This window comes from Sparus aurata, chromosome 3 (assembly GCF_900880675.1).
Source record: "Sparus aurata chromosome 3, fSpaAur1.1, whole genome shotgun sequence".
NCBI classification, from domain to species: domain Eukaryota; kingdom Metazoa; phylum Chordata; class Actinopteri; order Spariformes; family Sparidae; genus Sparus; species Sparus aurata.
In genome coordinates this window covers 3,533,747-3,557,402 of record NC_044189.1, presented here as the reverse complement: position 1 = coordinate 3,557,402, position 23,656 = coordinate 3,533,747, and the positions used below count along the sequence as shown (strand labels likewise).

General features: G+C 40.5%; 1 protein-coding gene across 1 annotated transcript; it reads left to right on the top strand.

Moving 5' to 3' along the window:
• Positions 1-4,732: 4,732 nt before the first annotated feature.
• LOC115578550 (intermediate filament family orphan 1-like) lies at positions 4,733-22,531 on the top strand. The gene is made up of 9 exons (XM_030411565.1): positions 4,733-6,359; positions 14,032-14,092; positions 15,000-15,095; positions 15,221-15,361; positions 15,444-15,628; positions 15,781-15,898; positions 17,019-17,117; positions 18,654-18,784; positions 18,872-22,531. Exons 1-9 carry the CDS (start codon positions 5,386-5,388, stop codon positions 19,023-19,025), a joined length of 1,959 nt encoding a protein of 652 aa, XP_030267425.1. The 5' UTR covers positions 4,733-5,385; the 3' UTR covers positions 19,026-22,531.
• The last annotated feature ends 1,125 nt before the right edge of the window (positions 22,532-23,656 follow it).

The window sequence follows — 23,656 nt, the reverse complement described above, 5'->3', positions numbered from 1 at the left end:
CAAACCTGGTGCCTACATTACCCACAGTGTAACTGAGCCCCTGGGTGACATGAAAATGGCTTGGTTGGGTTCAAGAAAAGATCGTGTTTTGGGTTGAAATGATGATGTGAAGATTCAAGGACCTTTATTTTAATGATAACACAACAAACACTCGGTTAAGCATGTTAAATGATTGTGGTCATGGTGATAAAAATGACTCACAAGTTAGTGAGTAGATAACTAGAAATGACCAGTTAGTGATGTTGAAGTGAAATGTTTTGTTGACCCTTACAGCCACACTAAACCCCCCCTCGTCCAATCACTTTTAATGATGAGGAGTCGATGATGAGAAAGAGAGTGAGAGAAAAGACAACAACAACACACCAGCACACGAAAAACAAAAATGGAGAAGGAAAGTTAAAAAAACAAAGGCGGTGCTGGAAAATTACACACTCCAATTTGGTCTTGAAGGACGTTGAGCTAACAGCTTAACAAATATAGAATAGAATAGAATAGAATTACTTTAATGATCCCAGACTGGGAAATTATTTTGTTACAGCAGTAGTGGGTCAGCAAATAAAACACTTAAAACACATAAATAGAATCCAATATATACATAGTGTATATATACAGTGCACAGTGTGCTATAAACAATAATAATATATACAACAAAACAAAATATGCAAAATATACTATAACAATAATAATTCATACAACAAAACAGTAGAGAGACCAGAGTTCTCTGTCAGGCAGAGGTGAGAGAGTTGTTGTATAAAGTGATGGATTGTGGCAGGAAAGATTTCCTGTATCTGTTGCTACGACAGCGAAGCTGAAGCAGCCTTCCGGAGAAGGTGCTCCGCTGTCTGACCAGTGTGAGTTGGAGAGGGTGGAGAGGATTATCCATGATGGATAACAGTTTTTTCAGTGTCCTCCTCTCCACCACAGCCTCCAGAGTGTCCTGTTTGCAGCCAATCACAGAGCCAGCCCTCCTGATCAGTTTGTTGAGTCTGTTGGTGTCGCTGGCTCCGATGCTGCTTCCCCAACAAACCACAGCAAAGAAAAGTACACTGGCCACCACAGACTGATAAAAGATCTCCAACATCTTGCTGCACACGTTGAAGGAGCTCAGCTTCCTCAGGAAGTAAAGTCTGCTCATCCCCTTCTTGTAAACAGCTTCAGTGTTAGATCTCCAGTCCAGTCTGTGGTTGATGGTAACACCCAGGTACTTGTAATCCTCCACCGCCTCCACATCCTTTCCCAGAATGCACAGAGGTTGGAAAGCCGTCTTCCTCTTCTTCCTGAAATCTATCACCATCTCTCTGGTCTTGCTGATGTTCAGCCGCAGGTGATTCTGTCCAGTCCACTCCACAAAGTTGTCTACCAGTGCCCTGTACTCCTCCTCCTGTCCCTCACTTATACACCCAACAACAGCCGAGTCGTCAGAATACTTTGCAGGTGACACGACCCGGTGTTGTACTGAAAGTCAGTGGTGTATAAGGTGAACAGGAAAGGAGACAGTACAGTCCCCTGTGGAGCTCCTGTATCACTGACCACCGCATCAGACAGAACACTGCCCATACGGACAAACTGTGGCCTGCCTGTCAGGTAGTCAGTAATCCAGGAGATCATTGTGTCGTCTACACCCATCACCCGCAGCTTCTCCCCCAGTAGCAGTGGCTGAATGGTGTTAAAAGCACTAGAGAAATCAAAGAATGTGATTCTCACAGTGCCTCCTCCACCATCCAGGTGCGAATGGGCTCGTTGCAGCAGGAAGATGACAGCGTCATCAACTCCCAAGTGGGGCTGGTAAGCAAATTGCAGAGGGTCTAGCAGGGCTCTCACCTGCGGCCTCAGGTTGGTATGTATGATTTATGTATGATTTACATATTTTTTTCAGTCAGTGTTTATGGTTTATTGTCCTTTCAACAGTTTAATATTATACAGTTAAAATTAATAAAACGCTGATTAACTATTGTTACAATAAAACATCTGCATACATATTACTCATGATGCAGTACACAAATTACAAGTATTTCCTCTTATGTCATGCTTCATTGTCTATACATTATGTTGAGCTGTACTGTCTCTCTGAAATAAAATTAGTGTTTGTCCATTTTTCAGATCATTATACTATTGTTTTCCATACTTTAGCCAACAAGCCAAAGTTCTGGTTGCATGCAGACTCATTATGTGCATGAAATATTGTTCAAACTTAACCTATTCCACACTGTACCTCTACTTAATTAAGTCCAGGTTTGTGATAGGCAACAGGCCCAGTACATCATCTCCTGTGGAGATGATCTCACCAGATACCCCAAGCAGCCCAGTGAGCCCACCCATAGATTATTTCACCCGTCCCAACCCAGACACCCTTGAGCAAGTGAGCAACACACTGTGTAGTTATCATTTATTTTATTCAGGCTTCAGAATATAAAAAAAGTGAATACTGAATATACATAGCACGGGCAAGCTCTATGGAGGCCGCCATGTCTTTCCAGTTTTAAAAAAACTATGGACTGCCAAGAGGGACACAAAGCACTACGTGATACTACGTAGTAAGGCTAACCGCGTTTTCGCTCAGAGCTAGCTTGACTGTGGAACTGAGAGGGAGCTCAGTGAAAGCGCTCGTTACTAACAATAACAATAACTAACAACATCTTTACCCCATCGCTTGAATCAGTAGAAATACTTGACGCTGTTGGGAAAGAGTTCATATTTTGAAAATGAGTTTCTTGTCCGTCAGGGCCACCGTAGCTTCCGGAACGTCTCCAACGTCTTCAGAACGGGAGGGTTGAGCAAAGGAGTGTTGCAATGTACCTCACAGCTAGATGGCGCTAAATACTTGATATATTACACACTGTCCCTTTAAGATGATCCCAGAAATGCCTGTAAAAATTGCTAGTTAGACCATCTGATCCCAGAGATTTATCCAATGCTAGGCATGTCATAGCCTTTTCCTTTTCTGCCATACTGATATCTGCCTCACATACGTTTTTGAAACACTCATCAATTCTGGGGATCCATTCCTTAACATGCTCAAAGAAAGCATCAGCATCTGGGGATGAATAAGAGGACGAATATAGTTTACTGTAGAATTTTAATATTTCCTTAGAAATTAAATCTGGGTCAGTACATTCTTGATCGTCTATCAGTAATGTTCTTATAGCATTCTGTTCTTGTCTCTTCTTTTCCAATCTACAAAAATATGCTGAGCTCCTCTCTCCTTCTTCTATCCATTTCGCTCTTGATCTAATATATGCTCCTTTGGCTTTAGAAATTTAAATGTTATCTAATGAAGATTGCAAAAGTAAAAGTTGTTGTTTGTTATCCTCATTTATAGAGCGTTTATTACAGATACTGTTGATTTATTTAATGATTTCTAGCTCTTTTTTCTTACTTTCCCCACTTATGATTTTACTTTTTGAAATAGAAATCTGGCGTTCTTTAAATTTCAAATACTCCTATTCTCCGTTAGTGACGTCATCTTGTTAACCAATCATCTGTTCAGTTTCTGTGTCGAGTTGGCGGCCATGTTGGTGACGTATATAGAGTGAGACGATCAGTTTAACACAAAGCTATGTTGGTGTTTTACTTTATTCAGGACAAACTGTGACTTGCATAACTTGGAAAATTACCTTTTAAGTTGACATTGAATTCTGTAATTCATGGCACAATTCAAGAAGGATATAAAAAATGTATTTATGTAGTTTTTTTTAAATAAACTGACGTGAGGGAAACCGGAAGTGGCGTTGCGTTGGCCCACGACCGTGATGATTACACCTGTCTGTTGAGCTGCATGAAGCTGAAGTCGTTCATTCATCCAGTGAGCCTCTAAACACATTTTCAGACTGGTGTCACTGAGTTCAGTGCAGAGTCTCAGATCAGTTTCTGGGAGAAAAGCCAAAATAAAACCAGAGAGCTCCAACATTAACCTGGCAGCCGCCGGAGAGGACAGTGAGAGAGAGAGACAGTCTCAGAGTAAACAGGAGATCCCCAAATGTCTGACACTTCAAATTACTGCCGATAATCTTATGAGAGAAATGTGCAATGGAGGTTTCTAATATGTACACGTGTTTTTACGGGTCACTGCAGTTAATAGCTCACGTAAGCTAGCTAATGTTTTGAAAGTCAGACGCAAACCGCGATGAACTATGTAAAGCTAGCAAACGTTAGCGGTTAGCTAGCTACCGTGAATCCGCCCTTCAAATGAATAACAAATTCAGGACGCAAGCAAACTCATTTTAACTTGCAGAGTGAACGTATGTTGTACTTAACTAGTACGCAAAGTAATTTAGAGGCGTGTTTATGTGTTACAATGTTAATTAGATACCAACTAGATGGCTGCTAGCTGCACTAGCCTGTTTATTAGCTAGCTAGCGTTCATTATAAATCACCTGGGAGCGGCACCTAGCTATGCTAGCTATCCCTCGATTAAGCTAGCTACCATGATTAAACTGTAATCAATCACTTTGTCTATAAAAATGCCTGAAACAAATGAAACTGGCATTTTATTCGTTGAATACTAAAATACAAATGTTTTTAAATCGCTTTTGATTATCTGTGTGACGTCGCGGCAACAACAACAGTTACTTCCGGGTGAAAAACTGGCAGTTGATTTCATAAAAACTATTTCTTTTTTTTTTTTTTTAGCATGAACATGTACAATTTAATCATGTGTAAGCAGGAGCGTGATGCAGCTGGTTTCTACTGTAAACAGACGTTATACGGTCTCAATCTAGGACGTTTGGTGCACATTTACTCTGATCACTACGGTAGCAGTCAGACTCCCTGGTGCTCCTCTACTATCGTCAGTACGGTATATGCCGCCGCAGTCATTCAGTGTGTTTATCTCTGCTGGTCTCTGCTGCACCGCTGCTCGACACTCTGCTCGGACTCGTTTAGCCTCATTATCTGGTGCCAAACTTAGTGTTCCCTCCTCTAAATACCAGGTACGGTGCTTGTATTTCTTTAAAGCTGCAGATTATATCTCCGTGTCGCTTTATTCTGAGGCTTTAGAATAAAATCTATATGACTGCGCGTCACCGCTGAGCCCTAAAAAATCGCTGCTGCGTAAAAGTAAAGTCGACAATCTGGTTTTGCTGCAGGGCTGAGTGAGTTAAGAGGCACCTGGTTGCGTTTGATATTATTTTATTTATTCCTCAGCATGAGCTCACTGTGATATTCAGCTTGGAGTTTGTTATTCAGCTGCGCTCTGAGGCCCTTAAAGCATCCTTCAAACCGCAGTGTGTGACTCCAGCACGCAGCTCCTCTGCAGGAAGGTGAGCATCGGGTGAGATCAGGAGGAGGGCTCATAGAAAAGGCAGCTAGGCCTGATAAGCTCAGGGGAAAAGAGACCATCTGATTTTAGAATTACCTGCAGAATTGAACACTTAGAAGTCTGGGTTCATGCCGGATTTCGAGCACTTCAGATTTTCCTACTCGAGTATGAATCCGGTCCTGGGGGAGAGCGGCTTCCTGGCCCCGCAGCAGCATCATCACCAGATGACGGGCCAGACCGACTCCGCCATCCCAGAGCCTGGATACTTTCTGGGGGACCACGGCGGGTTCGGGCCTGATGGGCTGTCCGGGCTAGACCTGGGCTCCTTGCCACCATCGGGCCTCGCCTACCTGCACCTGAGCAACCCCCTGCACCGCGGGCCCCCGGCGGCTACAGCGCTGCGCAACGACCTGGGCTCCAACATCAGCGTCCTGAAGACCCTGAACCTGCGCTTCCGCTGCTTTTTGGCCAAAGTGCACGAGCTGGAGCGCAGGAACAAGGTGCTGGAGAAGCAGCTGCAGCAGGCTCTGGAGGATAACTGCGGAGGGGACGGTCACCAGAAGCCGCTCACCAAAGAGATGGGGGTCCAGACTGGATTTATTGGGCCTATCCCGCCCAGACCGGGCTTCATCCCGCTCCACAACGCCAACAACCCGGCCTACATGCCCGGCGGCCTCCTCTCCCCGACCCTGAACCCTCCTCCTCTGTTTGACAACAAGTACCTGCTGGGGAACAACCTCAACCCGATCACCACGGATTCAAACTCCAACCTCACCACGTCTGGCTTCTCCATCAGCCCGGCCCTGAGTCCCACGGACCCGTCACCACCAACCAACATCAACGAGAAACTGGCCTGTCACACCGGGACCAACACCAACAACGTCCTCCCTCCTCCCCCGCGCTTCCTCCCCGGGACGATCTGGTCCTTCAACCATACCCGCCGGTTTGGCACCGGGAGGGAGTCGTGCGTCACGGGCCCCGGAGTCTCCTGGACGCACCCGGACGGTGTCGGGGTCCAGATCGACACCATCACACCTGAGATCAGGGCCCTGTACAACGTGCTGGCCAAGGTGAAGAGAGAGAGAGACGAGTACAAGAGAAGGTAAGGGATGTTTATCTTCACCTTCATCACAGAGTTTCTCTAAAAATCTAACATGGCTGCATCATTTGGATCTTCAGTTCTCATGAAGACATCGAGTGTGTTGTTTCTGTTTCTGTTTCTGAGACAAGAGATTTATTCTTTATAGGGTAAAGAATGATTTTCTTAAGAAGCGTTTGGAGCTTTGTGATCAACTTTTTAAGGCAAGATACATATAAAATCACTAACTGTTATGTGTTACATCAGAAAAACATTCAATGAACATGTTAATGACTATTTTTCTGGAGTTCTACTTTCAGTTTTTCTTGAAGAATAGAGAAATAATCACAGTTTACCTGAAATAATTCATTCATAACATCAGATAGTGATACTGACCCACCCTGGGATGACCCGCCTCACATTCAGACACAGACGAAACTAAAAGAATAATGAATTTATACAAATGTCATTAAACAAGTTACATAAATCAAATGTTATCTTTTGACTAATCTGGACTGTTTTAATTGCAGGTGTCTGTCATAGAGCAGGACAGGAACCAGAAATATTAACATTAAAGAAGCTAAATAGAGACAGTTTCCATCTAAAAAGTTACTCCAATCTGTTGTCAAAATATGTGATTAATAAAATAATTGACAACTAATTAATCAGTGGCTGTAGCTCTGGTCTCATGTCAGCACAACACAGTTTACACAGAGAATTGAGTGAAGAGCGAACAATAAATGATAGTAAACAATTAAATGCTGACTTAAGGAGGTTGGCAGTTAATTAGGGAGCTTTCAACAAAACATTTTCATAGTTATCATGTGTATTTTTATTCTAATTGTACGCTCGTGTTGTTGGTTTTCCTCCTTGACCTCGCAGGATTAGTTAACTTGTAACTTCTCACCCCACAATGATTTCACCATCTAGTTAGTGCTGAGTGAGCGATCTCGTTAATGTCTGTGGTTGTGTTGGATCGTTACCGTGAATCGATAAGCAGGACAGCCGCTTCAAGAGCGAGATTAGCTTTTACGTTACGTGACACATTTATTTGGCAGACGATTTGGTGCAAAGCGACTTCTAATGAGTGCGTTTAACCCGAAGGAACGAGAGCGGAACGTCGTAAAAAATGGATTTTACTGGAAAAAGACAAGTTATTGATTTATCAGTGTGAATAAATGTTGATTGTCGAGTTGGTTCACTATAAACAAAGGCAGTTTTGCAGGAAGTCCTCTCAGAAAATGAAAGTTGTTGTGTTGTTGGAAGCCGTTACTGAGGTTGATGTAAACAAACCAGCTGTTTTTGTGATCGCAGCTCACAAACAGATGTTCTCACCTGGATGTTTCATCTGTCAACGGTCTCTCAGTTTAACTTATTAGCGATCTTAACAGCACATTTATGGATTTGGATATTAAATATACAGTAATATTATTATCAATATATCAGGTTTGTACTTGTGCTCAGAACGTAAACTAAAGGATTATTTTACTGTATTAGATTAAATATTGGAACACCTCATTTTGATAACTAATTTAATAAATAAACATGACATTGAAATCTGTTTAAAACTGATTGCATCCATAGTTTTTTGCAACTGTTATCACTTCTCACCTTCTAGTTTATCAGTTTTATACAGCAACTTGTGTCACAATCAGTAAAAACCTACATTACTTTATACATTTAAGACTGATAATGGCGATACACACACAAGAATAGGAGGATTAAAGTCATCTGTATTCTTTCATTTATCGCAGAAAACAAATATTGTCACGTCAGGATTTTCCATGAATGTGCAGCCATGATATAAATGTTCATGCACAGCAACAAAACAAAAGAAATATCTGTTAATTTGCTGCATTTATTTAGCTTTAAGTCAAAGGAATCAGTGGGATGTTATTTAAAGCTGCGTTTGGGTTTCGCTCGGCGTGCAGCTTGTGTTTCCCACAATCATGACACACATCAACACGCCGTCACCCGCTGCTGCTTTATGCTGAAGAGCTCTGACCTCTCCTCTGTCCGCCTGCTGAGGCAGGATGCTGCTGCAGGACAAACCTTCAGTCACATCGATTTCAGGAGCTGCAGGACGTTCTACTGAACAGCAACGACTCGCTCTGACCCGCGTGCTGCTCTGCGTATCATCCTTTACAGTTTAGTGCTGCTGCTCTGATCTACATTCACGTTTTACTCGTTTGGAAGCTATGAAAGTGAGCTGGACGTGTAAATGTTTGAATATTTCCACCGTCTTTTAAGAGCGTCCTTAATGTGATTTTCCTGGCAGTGTTGAATCATTTACAAGTGCAAACTAAAGTCCATCAGTTGAAGAGAGACGAGCAGTTTGATTTGATGTGAAGTGAAGTGAAGAGAGATGAGACTTTAACAACCACTGATGGTTTTAATGTCTGTACTTACAAAGACGCTGCTCAGTAAAATGTTCCTGTACGTTTTCTTTACCTGTTAAACATTTTGTTTCACCTGAGAATATAACTGCAGATCTCGCTTGGTCTGTTTGGTTTCATCGCTTTTCTCGCTTCGTCTCCTGTGCTTAGCGTCCGTGCTAATTCACAAGTTTGTGACCTTTTTAGTTTCCCCAGTAAACACACTGACCTGTGTGGCTGCTGCAGTCACTTCTGAGCAGCTTGGTTTGTTCTGAGGTGGAGAGAGCGACTTCCACCTCAGGCTGGATGTTAGGAGGGCAGGGTTACCCATCCATGAGTAGGTAATCCAGGGGTAAAACCAAGTTTCCCCTCGGACGCTCATCCTGCCCAGAGACGCAGCTGTGAGACAAAGAAGTTGGTGTGTTTACAGGGGAAAGCACAGCTGTATCGTTCGCTGTGTCACCACTTCAGCTCCTGTGGTGTAATCCAGCAAGAAGGTCGGTTTAATTTGCATTTCATAGAAACCCAACAAAAACTTAAAGCAGCTTAAATTAGCCGACTGGCACATTTTTAAAGTTATGGATTTGGTTTCATCCCTGATTTTCTCTCACAGTCTTAAATTATCCAGGAGCTTCCTGTTTTAGTAGAAGCCAGGATTACAGGAATACTGAGAACACAAGTCCACCTAAAAGTATTTATTATTTAATGGCGTTTTCATGTTTTATTTACCATTAACTGTTTAATTTTGCTTCCTGATACTGAGGACGTCACCTCACTGTCCTTTATCGTAGCTGGAGGCTGTATTTATGTTAAAGAAGTGGACATTTACATTGAGAAACAGCAGCTGCTTGTTCCAGGAAGGTTGAATGAATATTGCTTTATTTTCGCTGTGACTGTAAATGTTTGGCTGCCTGTTTGTCTGCAGGGACGAAGTGTCGGGGGAGAACCTGAACATGAGGAGTTGTTTTTCTCTCAAGTGATCTCACATCTCTTTTATTTCTTCCTCCTCTTCTCCTCCTCTTCCTCCTCCTCCTCTCATTTCTCTCCCTCTCCTCCTCCTCCTCCTCCTCCTCTCCCTCCTCCTCCTCCTCCTCCTCCTCCTCCTCTTCCTCCTCCCTGCTGGGGTTCGTCCTGGTAGCTGCAATGCAGCACAGGCCTGTGACCGCCAGCAGTGATGTCACCGCGCTCCTCTCTCCATTTTATTTCACCCTCTGCCTCCCTCTCACTGTTTTAGCTCTGCGTATCTTCACCTCCTCTCTCTCTCTCTCTCTCTCTCCTGTCTTTGCTGCTGTCCCTGTTGACTCGTCATCCATCTCTGCCCTTCTTCCTCGTTTTACCTCCCTCCCTCTGTCCCATGTGAGACTCTGCAGCGTCAGGCCGGCCGGCCGGCGCTGGCTTCATCAAACCACACACACCTCTCTCCTGTCGGTTCATCTCAGTTCACTGGATCTTTACCGTCACGCTCTTTTGATTATAAAATGTTGCTGTCGGATTCTTTTTGAAGGTGTGAGTCTAAAAGCACACGCGTTCATCTGCAGCAGTAACAGCTTCCACTCCTCTGGGAAGGTTTTAGCATCAGATGTAGTAAGTGGCTGCACAGGAGCGTTAGTGAGTTCTGAGGTGAGGAGGCCCGGTTCTCATGTTCCAGCTCATCCAGACGGTGTTGCATTGGGTGGAGGTCAGAGCGCTGTGCATTAAATCTTCTGCACCAGTTTTAGAAACTATTTCTTGCACAGAAGCATCATCATGTTTAACAAGAGAGGGAAAAACACAAACTGTAAGCACACTGTTGTCTAAAATAACTTCTGTTTTGTTAAAATGCAAAACTGGTGCACGGATCCAAAGTTATTAAATTCACTGACTTCCTGTGCAAACCGTCACTCTGGCAGATTATTTAAAATAAATATATATATCCTGATCCTGAATATTTAAAGAGCCTCTTTCCTTTTTCACTCCACAGAAATCAACCGACATAAACCAACCTATATTATATCTTTTTAAAATTAAATGTATTATATTCATTTTATAGAAACGGGCCAAATCTGAACCTACGGGCCGACCCTGCTCTACAAAAACAATAAATCAGTAAAAGTATAAGAAAGAAATATAAAGATAAATAATCAAACAAATAATTGTGAAAATATGAGAATTTAGAAGAATAATTATTAGCATTTACTTATTTTCATATTAAATTGTTCGTTTATTTTGGTGTGTATATATATTTTTTATTTAAAGGAGTATTTATGTTAATTATAAATTATAAATTACTTTTTTTAATGTATATACTTACAATTTTTAAATGCTTTAGTTTGATCCCTGTCAATGTTTTGTATTCTTTCCCTCAGTTATTTTCCACAATTATTATTCTTTAACAGTCTGACACTTTATGTTTGTGTTTGGAGATGATATTGATGGAGAGATGAAAGTAGAAAGCAGCATCACCTCGTCTGTACAGCAGAGACACAGATGCCGTCCTGGTTGTTCGTTGTTGCGTTTCTGTTGTATTAATTTACTTCCTGAACTCGTGACATCACTGCCGGTTATCCAGTGTTCAGATTATTCTCCTCTCTTCCAGACAGCAACTGGCTCCACTTCATATCATGACACTTTAATTGTGCCCGTTGTTTAGTTTTGAGATGTGTTATTGTGTAGCGTTGCACCTCGGCAGGTGAATTTGCTGAGTTTACCTGTAACGTAACGTTGCTAGCAGGGATTTTTTTTTTTAAAGCTCCTCTTTTATGTTTTGCCGTCATATTAAACGACTAGTTCAACATTTTGGGAACAAAGTGGGTTGTAGTGGTTCCCCAGATAAATGATCCAGTGTTTTAGAAGAAAGAAACGGAGTTGAGCTGTTTTGACTGATTGTAATTTACTGTGATCGTTTTGATCTTTAAACTGAAGAACCTTCCTCTCTTCTTTCTGTCGTTATGCTAAACTAAGTTCACCTTCTGTCTCTCTCTCTCTCCAAGAAAGTGAATAAATAAATGTTCTAACATGTTGAAATATCCAATCAAAGCATTGTAACTTTGACAGAACACAGCGGTGTTTCTTGATGTCTTCGATAAGTTGGAATCAATGTCACCATGACCTCATGGTGTGATGACATCACCGCTCGTTAAGTGCAGTCTCATTCTAATGGCAGAGATAAAACACAAAGGCTCCTGATTCATCATCATCATCATCATCATCATCATCATCAGTGGAGATGAACCTGTTTCTGTGTATCCAGTCAGACTCAGTGACACCAGCAGCTTCACTGCAGAGCAACGTGTCGAGACTGACAAGCAGATCAGAGCAGCGAGGACGTCGTCCATCACTGTGATGTCATCGCCTCTGCTCATTAACATATCTGAGTCTGAGCGTCACTGCAGATGAAAACAAACCGATTGTAACTTCACACCTCTCACATCTGACACACGTCTGATCTTCATCTGTATGAAGAGAAAGAATCTACAAGTCACGTTTCAGTCAGTACTCATGTTTTCCCTGCTGGTAATCTGATCTGAGGTCAGCCACCGCAGACGTGATGTTGTTGTGAGAGCGGCTCAGCTGAGCAGCGTCGATGTGAAGGACAAAGAGGAAACAGTTACAGATCATTAGAGACGAAACGATACATCAGAATAATAGTTTTTACTTTCTGATTCTGGGATCCTCGGCAGTCGCAGGGCGCCAGTCGAGAGGATGTCAGCGCAGTACGGTGGCCATTTAAGGACATTAACTTCAGCTTGTTCAGCTTTCAGGCTATGCTGCCGAGAATTGTCTTTGGTATTCACCACAATTAAAGGAGCTCTCGTTAACTATTTGCAGCCATTTACATGTATTAATCTGTTTTTTTCTTGGCCACTGGTGAGTGACGGATGAAGGATGTGAGTAACAGAAGTTAGCTTTAGTTTGGAAAAATAAAAGTCATTTTACATAAACAAACAACCGGCTTCCAGCTAGAGGTCGACACAGATCATTAAAAAAAATCAATGAGACTGAAAACTGATATTTGGGGCAGATATTCATTTGCAGTAAAAATGAAAATCAGGTACTTAACTTGAGTATTTCCATTTTCTGCTCCTTCATACGTCCACTTCTCTACATTTATTTGATACGTTTAGTTACTAGTTCCTTTGCAGATTGAGGGTTTGAGATCAGATGTTGTTGTGGGCGAGTAAAAGTGGCACATTTTTGAATTTGTTTAGCACCAGGGTTGATAATCTGTCTATCCCTGCTTCTTCCAGCACGACAGTGAAGTTCAACAGAGCCTCTTTTAAAATGTCCCACTCATGCTATCAATCAATCAATCAGTGTGTCGTTGTCGAGGCTGTCGTTACACTTCGAGTCACAGCGAGTGACAGAAGCTGTGAGTATGCTAACGGTTAGCTGTCACGCCAAAGAGACAACCAGGATGTATACGATCTCTTTTTAAACGTTGTAAAACTTCAAGTATAGAGCTTTAAAAATGTGGATGAGAAAGAGCGTGTTGGATCAGTTTTTGGTCAAATCAGATATCTTAAGTCGGGGATAAAATTAGGATGTTTTGCATGTCTCTCTTTTTGACATTGCTGCGAGTTTACACATCAGAACTGAGCTGCGTCACATCACAACAGAGGGACAGTCGCCAGAAATCACTCAGCAGTGTTCGCTCAGCCCGTCTGTTTATTTCTGTCGAGTGGCTGCGAGCTCTTCATCCTCTTCATCCTCTTCATCCTCTTCATGCTCTTCGTGCTCTTCGTGCTCTTCATCCTCTTCGTGCTCTTCGTGCTCTTCATCCTCTTCATCCTCTTCATCCTCTTCATGCTCTTCGTGCTCTTCGTGCTCTTCATCCTCTTCGTGCTCTTCGTGCTCTTCATCCTCTTCATCCTCTTCATCCTCTTCATGCTCTTCGTGCTCTTCGTGCTCTTCGTGCTCTTCATCCTCTTCATCCTCTTCATCCTCTTCATGCTCTTCATGCTCTCAGCATGGCGTCTCCTTTATGTAACAGCTGCTGAGTAACACTGGTGCTGGTAGGAGGAGCTGTGACGCTGTGTAGGTCAGTCAGGTAACTCCGCTGGGTTTTTGTCTTAAAGCTGCAGAGACGAGATCAGGAAACTGAATGGCTTCACTCATCTGAGCTGAAAATAAGGCTGCGGTCTTATGAAGAGAGACAATCAGTCATCTTTGTCTGCTGAGATGCAAAATTACAATTTAATAGTCAAGTTAACCTTTATTTTTCCCTCCAGTGGGTTGAAAGCAGCTGTGTTTCTGTGTACAGTCTGAATATGATGTGATTATCTGCCTCATGCTGATGAATCTGTGTTTACATCGCTGCTCTCTGTCTGTCTGTGTGTTTATAGATGGGAGGAGGAGTACACCGCCAGAATGGACCTGCAGGAGAAGGTGGCAGAGCTGGAGGAGGTGAAGTCACATTTAAAATGCTGGATTACTGAAACGCCACGGTTCAGAAGTCTGTTAAAGAAAAGTGATTTTTAAGACACAGCCAGCAAAACAAATGATCTGAGTGATGAAAAGCACAAAACATACAGACACATTAGAACACATCAGAGACAAAAACACAAGACGAAGATCATCTGAAGCAGTTATTATCATCATACAGGCAGAACTTTAAAGTGCATGTCAACATTTTTCATGAACTTACATACTTATTTCACATCCTCTGGTTTGTGTAACAATGTAAGGCTGCAACTGGTGATTATTTTCATCATCAGATAAATGATTTAGTCGACAAAATGTCGTAACAATAAACATGATAATTTCCTTGTTTTTTGTTGTCCAGCAAACAGCCCGAACAACCAGAGAGTCTTCATAAGAAGCTGGAAAGAATTGCTTGATATTTAAAATTTTGAATTTTTTGTTCTTAATTTTTTTTTCTCTCATGATTTTTTTTCTGTCCGGAATTTTTTCTCTCAATTTTTGATTTCTCATTAATTTTTTTTCCTGTGAATTTTTTCTTTTATGATTTTTTGGTGAATTTTTTTTCTCTCAATTTTTTTTTCTCATGAATTTTTTTTCAAATTTTTTTGATTTCTCATAAAAAATTTTTCTTGTGAATTTTCTTTTCTCAATTTTGTATTTCTCGTGAAAACAATTCTCTAATAAATTTATTATTTTTTCTCTTGGGCCATTTTTCAATAAAAGCAGAAAACATCACCTTTAAGACGCTGAAACGAGCAAATCCTTGACATTTTTCTGCTTTAAACATGCCTTAATTTATTGATTATCAAATCTAAACTTATTACACACAAAAAGCTTCTTATGTCGTCTGTACATTTTGGTGATCTCTTCATGCTGTGTGTGTTTTCAGGACCTGCAGGAGAGCGAGGTGTGTCAGGATGAGCTGGCTCTGAGGGTGAAGCAGCTGAAGGCAGAACTGGTTCTCTTTAAAGGACTCGTCAGCAACGTAAGCCAGAAATCACACAATGATCACACTTGATCTCCATGGTTACATGTTGCTGGACATCTTTCTGAGTAAACAACAATATTTAGCTGAATGTCCATGAAGAGTTCTGTGTGTCCGTCCATCAGAACCTGTCGGATCTGGACAGTAAGATCCAGGAGAAGGCCATGAAGGTGGACATGGACATCTGCCGCCGCATCGACATCACCGCCCGCCTCTGTGATGTCGCCCAGCAGAGGAACTGCGAGGACATGATAAACATGTTCCAGGTGCGTCTGTGCTCATGAATGAGAATCCACAACCAACCAATCGTCTGCCTTCATTCTAACCAACACGTCTCCTCGTCGACAGGTGGCCACGCCCCCGCCCACGCTGAGCGGTCGGGCCAGGAAGCAGAGCGGGCAGTCGGCCAAGGGCGCCGACGGAGACGACCTGAGCATGTCCGAGGGCGAGGGGGGCGGGGCCAGAGACGAGGAGTCGTGCAGCACGTCGGCCAATCAGATCAACGAGCAGATGCAGAGGATGCTGAATCAGCTGTACGTGAAAATGAACGAAAAGGAAAATATTGTACACAAACCTACTATATTTATTTCCATTAACGTGTGCGTGTGTGTGTGTGTGTGCGTGTGTGTGTGTGTGTGTGTGTGTGTGTGTGTGTGTGTGTGTGTGTGTGTTGTGTGTTGTGCAGGAGGGAGTGTGAGTTCGAGGACGACTGTGACAGTCTGGCCTGGGAGGAAACTGAGGAAACTCTTCTGCTCTGGGAAGATTTTCCTGGATACTCGCTGGGAGGGGAAGCACAAGGAGAGGTACGTGCACACACACACACACACACACAGATGCTTACAGGCTTTAAAATTAATTTCTGAACATCAGTTTACAAGTCCAGGAGCTTTCTGTACCATGACCCTGTTAAATGTCGTCATGTTGGATGAAACTGCAGTGGAAAGGAGAAGAACTCACAACTCTCAGAAGGAGATTGTTCATTTCTACTCACAGTTATCTAAACTTGCTTTAGTAAGAAGTCAACGTCTCTGCCGATATAAAAGAGAAGCACCGACTCATAAACAGGAGTCTCCTCGGCTGCAGCAGCACTTAACGGAGCTCCGTTCAGATCCAGCAGATCTATTTTCTCAGCGTCAGGGAAGCCGCGGGGTTGTTTCCTGTTTTTATTTTTTTTTACTTCGTCCCACTTTGCTGACCTGAGCTGGAGGACGAGCTGTTTGAACTGTGAGCTGCTTTTATCTAATGAAACCACAGAAACCAAACAACCTGCTGAGAGACGCTGCAGGGAAACTGAAGCAGATCAGAAGACGTAGTGACGCTCTTTCTCTCTCAGGTTTCTGTTTCTTTAACTGCACTGAGAGCTTCTAACAAGAAGAATTTATTGAAAATTGATTTAAGTGCCAAAAAAAAGCTGATAAATCTTCTGCAATTTATGAACAACGAACACATTCTAGTTTCTGAAGTAATTGTAAAGTCACTCGACAGCTTCTTGTACAATAATAACAACAAGACTTCCTGTTTCTTCACAATAAAAGCTCCCATTTCCTCCTACAACAGGACAACATGTACGAGCCTGTAGATTTAATATCTGCAGGTTTTATACTGTAAACAAGACAAACAAAAGGTTTAATGATTTATCCTGCTGATACACAATTATTCAAACAGCTTGCTGTAATAATAATAATACAGTTTAACGCAACATTTTCCCAAAATTCACCTTGATTTTCCCTAAATGATGCATAAAAGCTTTGTTGGACCTGTAAGAAGTCACATATTTTACTGAGATTGATCTCAAACGCAGCAGTTCTTCTTCAAAACGTTCATGAAATATTGATGACTGATGTTAGTTTCAGTTTTATCATGTAAATCCTTCTTCTTCTTCTTCTTCTTCTTCTTCTCTTCACGTCCACTCGCTGTATCCAGCTGCAGCCAGATGAATCCATCGAGGAGGTGATTAAAGACACCGAGTCTCTGTTCAAGTCCAGAGAGGAGGAGTACCAGGCCACCATCGACCAGATCGAGGTGAGACGGTGATGAAAAACAGTTTCCACAAGTTCATTTAAAGGTGTTTATTGTTTGAATTGGGTCAAAAGTGACATCAGGTATCAAACGTTTGGTTAATTGTCGATTGGAGTGCTGGTAATAAATCTGAAATACTACAATACCCATGAGCCGAGGCAGTCAGAGGTGCTAATCAATGACTTGTTGTTAAACTACCACAACTGACCCGTAAATTGAAAGTGAACTGATTCAAGCTGCAGATTGTGTTCTTAGTTTTCTCTGTTCACTTTTATCTTTAGCTGGAATTTCTAATTTCAATACAATACCTTAAAAGATTTACTCAAAACATTTTCAAATATCGATGTGGAAACTATCGCCAAAATGCAGCCGATGCTTTTTTTGTGAAAGTATCCGAGTCAAACCTTCATGTAAAAGCATAATTACGATGAAAGAGGCACTTTTTAGATTTACTGTATTTTCGTTTTTGGATCAAACTCATTTTCACAACTCAACACAACACTACGTTAGCAGTAGCTTGTTCCGCTCGCCGCCGTCCTGCCAGTGGAGAAGTGTCGATCTCAGAATGTGACGTAACCTGGAGGACAGTTAAGGTGGAACGCTCCTAAAGCTTAGTTCCATATAAATGCAGGATAATTTGTTGTTTTGTCGTTAGTGAAAAACAATATTGACCTTGAAGTTGAAAAAGGAGCCTCATATAAGAAACAACACTTGAAAAAGAAGGCGGAAAAGTCACGTGAGATCTCGCGTGGATAGTTGTTGCTGGAAGACAGTAGTTCCACCTTAACTGTCCTCCAGGTTACGTCACATTCTGAGATCGACACTTCTTCACTGGCAGGACGGCGGCGAGAGGAACAAGCTACTGCTAACGTGAGTTGTTCAAAAACTTTATTTATAGTCAACTCTGTGTACACAAACAATGTTCTCAATGCTCGTGTTCATGTGTAGAGACCCTGGTGATACTACGAGCAAAGTTTCATGTTGTGTCGAGACTTCTTAGTGTTTTAAAAATAGAGATTTTGATGCTGTCGTAAAAACAAAACTATGGTAAATCTTAAAAGTGCCTCTTTCGTCGTATTTATGCTTTTACACGAAGATGTGACTCATATACATTCACAAAAAAAGCCTTGGTTGCATTTTGGCGAGAGTTTCGCTTTAATGATTTTATGTCCACAGGCTCGTTACTTTCAACAGATATATTTTGATACTGTTAGATGTAATAAAGCAGTTAAAGGTACATAAACATTGTGTTTATTTAGCTCACGACTGAAACACACAGTAACCACCCTCACATGTGCCACCATAACAACACTGTGCAGGATTCACCGGGGTCAAAGGGAAAACTCTTTGACCGTAAATTACAAAAGTAGTGGGGAAAAACATGCTAATACAGTTGTTAATCTTTTGTAATTCAACTGGGAGCAATTAATGCTCATGTCACATAACAATGTCAACAACTTCTGAAACCAGGTGCCCGCAAAATAGCTCCTCCTGCATCCCTAACCCCGACATGAGAGGTAATGGATGTGTTGTTTTCAGCTGGAACTGGCTACAGCCAAGAGCGACATGAACCGCCACCTGCACGAGTACATGGAGATGTGTTCGATGAAGAGAGGGCTGGACGTCCAGATGGAGACCTGCAGGAGACTCATCACACAGAGCGGAGACAGGTGAGGACACACGTGGAGCTCTTTGACGAGACACGAGCGGCAGACGGACGCCAACAGCCGCATTAATCTCTCTCACGTCTCCAACAGGAAGTCGACCTCGCTCATCACTCTGACGGTGGACGACTCGGACAGCGAGGAGAAGGAGAGGAAAAAGCCGGCTCTCCCCGCCGACTCTGAGAGCAGCGACTCGTGCTGCGACGCCAACGCCGCCATCCCTCCGCTGACCTGGAGGAAACCCTAACACACACTGAAACACACACACACACACACACACGCTGAAGTAACGTCACACCGATGCTCTTCTCTTCCTCTTAGTGGCGTTTGACAACAGCACACACATCTATTCTTCTGTCTCTCTGGTTTCTGTTGATCCGAAGTAGAAATTGTTTTTTTACTGGTCACAAACTCAGCCAACACGACAGCAGGTGATTTAGAGCAAACAGGTGGAAAAAGTTACTCCAGGGTTGTTTAACAAAAAATGCATAAATTGCTTGAAAGCTTATGTAGACAATTAATTTTCAAGGCAATAACTCTGCTGCCCTCCTGTGGTCATCAGCTGTAACTGCACCCCAGTGAAGGTCGAACAGAACGACACGGCACTTTAAAGTCCTTCACTGGCGTCTTCTTCTTCATTGATAAGATGATGCGTCGTATCTTATTTTGCACACTGATGTTTCTGTTTCGTGCAGGAAACAATTGTTGGCACAGATTATGTCGCGATGCCTTTCAGCTGCAGGTTCACACGTGACGCACAAAGAAAAAGTTTGCACATAACTGTCCACTGAAGCGATTTAAGAGTTCTACTTATTAATTTGTATTTATAACAATCTAATGCTTTTTTTCTCTTGATTTTTATTTTTCTGTGTTTGTGCAGAAGTTTAATCTCTAAAATATAAATTACCCAATTGATGACTTCTGGGATTTTACTGTAGGAAGAGTCAAAACTTCACACATCTCAAACTATCAACTTGCCTTAAACTGTTAAGTATCCAACATATAACAGAATATGACACCTCATCCTGAAAATGCATCTTGAAGGATTTTAATTTTGCTATTTTCGTATTTCAGAGTACGAAAAGTGAAAGCTTTTTTCCCTTTTTTAGCTGGTGATCCATTTTCTCTCCCATGTTTGTGATTCGAGAACTGATCGGAAAAAATAATTTTTTTCTTTTTTACATTTTCTTGTTTTAAAGAAAAAAAAGAAAGAATTTTACCTAAAATTTATTGGGGAATTTTCTTTCCAGGAGAAATTTTTTGGGAACGTTTCACAATTATTTTTCCTTAAAATTTCCATCTATTTTCTCCTGGAAAATCATGTATTTCAGAGAAATGCTTTTTTTTTCTAGTTGTCAAAACGTTTTTTTTACATTTTCTTTTGCTCATATGAAAAACAAAGACAAAAAAAAATGGTTTTTTTTGTCACCCAGGAGAAAAAAAAACAACATTTCAAAAGTTGTGAAAATAATTTTCTCTAATTTAAAATTTCCCTCTGTGAAAACTCATTCAAAAACAAATTTCAGGAGAAAATGCGTGAAAACATTTTAGGAACATTTTCTTTCCTGTTGGTTTCACACATGAAAAAAACAAAATTTCAGGAGAAAACAAAAAGTGTTTTTATTTTCTCTCTCTGAAAACAACAGGATATTCTTTTTACTTTTTTTCCCCCAGGAATTTTATTTTTCATGTGTGAACATAAAAACATTTTCAGGAGTATTTGTTCTCAACTCAGTTTTACCCATTAAATGAAAATATTCTGAAATGTTTTAATGTAAAATATCAGGAGAAACATTTTCAGGAAAACTTTTTCTTTCACACTCAGTTTCACAGATTGTAGACAGAAAAAAAAAAAACATTTCCCCTGAAATATTCCTTGTTTATTTGTTTTCATAGATAAGTTACTACCAGTTCTTAGAAAATGGATCACCAGTAAATAACCTGTCTTCATTTGTCCCTCTGGGCTTCTGTACAAAAGAGAAACCGCATCATTAAAGAACCAAAATGAATTTAAAGAGTATTTTTAGATATTTATTAACTCCAGCTCAGATTTCTAACACACTAAATGACACTCGAGGTTTTCTGTCTTGCATGTTTTTAATCTTACAGAATTTCTATTGATCATCACCTGGTTTGTAAAACTGCTGTTACAATATCAGACTTCACAATCACGATATGATCACGACATCTTTAACTTTGTTTACTGTGTTTTGTCTTTCAGTGTAGAGAATCTGAGACATAACTGTAAAGAAAGCGCACAAAAGAACAATCACAAAACCAACATCGTGGTTTATGTTGTAATTATTTTCAAAAGAAGCAAAAAAAAATGCTAATTGTCGCACAATTTTGTGACTCCAGAACTTTTTGATCCCGACGGCTCAACTAAAGTGAATAATTTAAGTGTTACTGACTTTAATCTCTCAGCTGATTTTGATTCTTTCCTCTACATTTAAAGGGAAGGTGTCATATTTATGTGCCATTAATCACAACTCGGCGCCCTCTTTACTATTTTACCACTCATGCTAATAGAAATCGTTGCACTACATTTAAAATTTTCGCAGAATTAAACAAAGACAGATTCGTCTGAAAGAACTTCGTCTGTGATTTTGCGACGTTTGGCAACAACAGGAAATCTGAGAGCATTTTCTTGTTTTTCTTTTACAAAAAAACTATTTTAAAACGTGTTGTTAGAACAACTGTACAGTTTGTAAAGGCTCAACGTTGTATCTACTGTACATAAACACGGCTGAGCTGTAACGCCGTCCGCTTCCTGTTCTCCTGACGTACGTTTAGCTTTTAGAGACGAGTTCAGATTAACGTTTGATTTCTACCATCTTTGAGTTTTAGCATCGTTACGAATTGAATTAGGCGTCGTCTTTCTGTAGTCGTCTCAGAGAAAACACACCTGCAGCCACGATTCAGACTTCCTGTTTAAGGACGTGTACATATTTTTGGGGAGAGAAGCCATTTTGCAGGAGGTGTGTTTAAAAAAAAAAGAAAAAGAAATAACGAAACAATCAGGATTCTTTTCTACTTCGCTTCGTGCCAGTTCTCCTCTCTTTGTTGATCTTGCTGCTATGAACGCATCACCGTTCACACCTCATCAATCACATCATTTACTGAATGTCTGCTTGATCAATAACCTGCCGTGTTCACCACAGAAAACAGATGCATTAAAGGAACAACGTCCACTTTCAGTCCGGCTGTTTTTTCTCCAACGAGCGTCAAAAATGAGGCAAAGAAAACCCTGAAAATGCTTTTTACTCATCGCTCGGAGAGGAAGTGGACTAAAATTTGACGTTGTTCCTTTTTTAATGTCGAGGAAAAAACTAAAAACAAAGCAAGTGTACAATAATCATTAAAGCAAATAGACAAACTTCACTCACCTCATGGATCTGTACAGATGCTGCTGCTGCTGTAACGGAACTGTTGATCTATATTATCTGACTGTAAACAAAACAAAAAGCATCTGTGGAGAGAAAACAGAAATAAACCAAGTGTGAAAGGAAGAAAAAATGACTAAAGTTAATTAAAGACCCTCGTGGAACACAAACTGGAACGTTTAACGGAGATTAAACAGGAAATGCTGACAGAAAATAAGACGGCAGAAGCCAAATAAGTCGTCTGGAGTTTCTGAGCTCAGTGTGGATTCAAAGTGTTTTCATGAGGTCTTTAAAGTCCGATTGTTTGTCAGAATGTTTGATCGATCGACTGAAATGAAAAGTTGCACAGAATAAAAAATGTTTAAAAAGGTTTGAGCTGTGAATTTGTTTTATTTCTTTATTTTTGTTTACACGTTACACAAGATTTTAAAGTTAGATGTTTCACATTTTTACTCCACAACATTTAAATTACAATTATTTTAAAGATTTAAGACTTTTTCAAGGTTTTTATTGGTTTACACGTGAAATACATTTTCACCTGAAAGTTAGTGGGGGATAATTTTTTTTCCAGGATAATTTTTTATACGTGAAACCAAAGTTTCACACATGGAAGAAAAATTCTCCTACATTTTTTTACAAATTCTCCTGAATTTGTTTTCTCTTCAAATAAAAAAATTCCATCTGGAATCTTTAGTTTCTCACATCAAGGAAAGATTATTTTAATTTCCGTTTTTACATTTTTTTTACAGATTTTTTTTTTTCAGGATAAACAAAACAATTTTCAGGAACATTTTTTCAAGGAGAAAACTGGTAAAAAGTAAAAAAAAAATCAAAAAATGAAAAAAAAATCAGGAGAATAAAAAAACGTTAAAAAAGGTGTAAAGATAATCTTTTCAAATTTACAATTTCCATCTGTGAAAACTTGCAAAAAATAAATAAAATTTCAGGTTCTTGTCGGTTTCACACATGAGAAACACAAATTTCTGAATATTTTCATTTGACCTTTTTCCCCGAGGAGAAATTTCTTATGTGGGAAAGAAAAAAACCTTTTTTTCACCATACTCAGTTTCACACATAAAAAAAAATAATTCTCCACAAAAAAAAAAAGATGTTAAAGAAGTTCTCAAGATAAATAAAACCATGTGCACAAACAAAACATGTGAACAAAATGTCCAGTATTCATTCTTCTCCACTCGTTTTTACACATTAAATAAACAAACTTCTCCTGATTTTTTTTTTACCAAGAAAAAAAACATTTAAAATTCTGTCAAGATCATCGTTTCAATTTTAAAATTTCCATCTGTGAAAAACACATGAAAAGCGTGATGAATGTTAAAAATGTAGATTTTGTTAGTAAAAATGAACCTAAAATATCAAATATACATTATAATAACAAATGAATGACATGTTAATAGAAGAAGAATATAAAGTATATAAAGTACTTTATATAGTATATAAAGAAGTTACCAGCTGCTGTTTTAGTAATTCAAGTATA

What these genes read in the sequence shown, in the direction of transcription:
- LOC115578550 (XM_030411565.1), top strand. Translation starts at nt 5,386, where the DNA reads ATGCCGGATTTCGAGCACTTCAGATTTTCCTACTCGAGTATGAATCCG. An exon ending in ACATGATAAACATGTTCCAG is followed by an intron (nt 15,362 to 15,443) that starts GTGCGTCTGTGC and finishes CCTCGTCGACAG; the next exon opens with GTGGCCACGCCCCCGCCCAC. An exon ending in GAGGGGAAGCACAAGGAGAG is followed by an intron (nt 15,899 to 17,018) that starts GTACGTGCACAC and finishes CGCTGTATCCAG; the next exon opens with CTGCAGCCAGATGAATCCAT.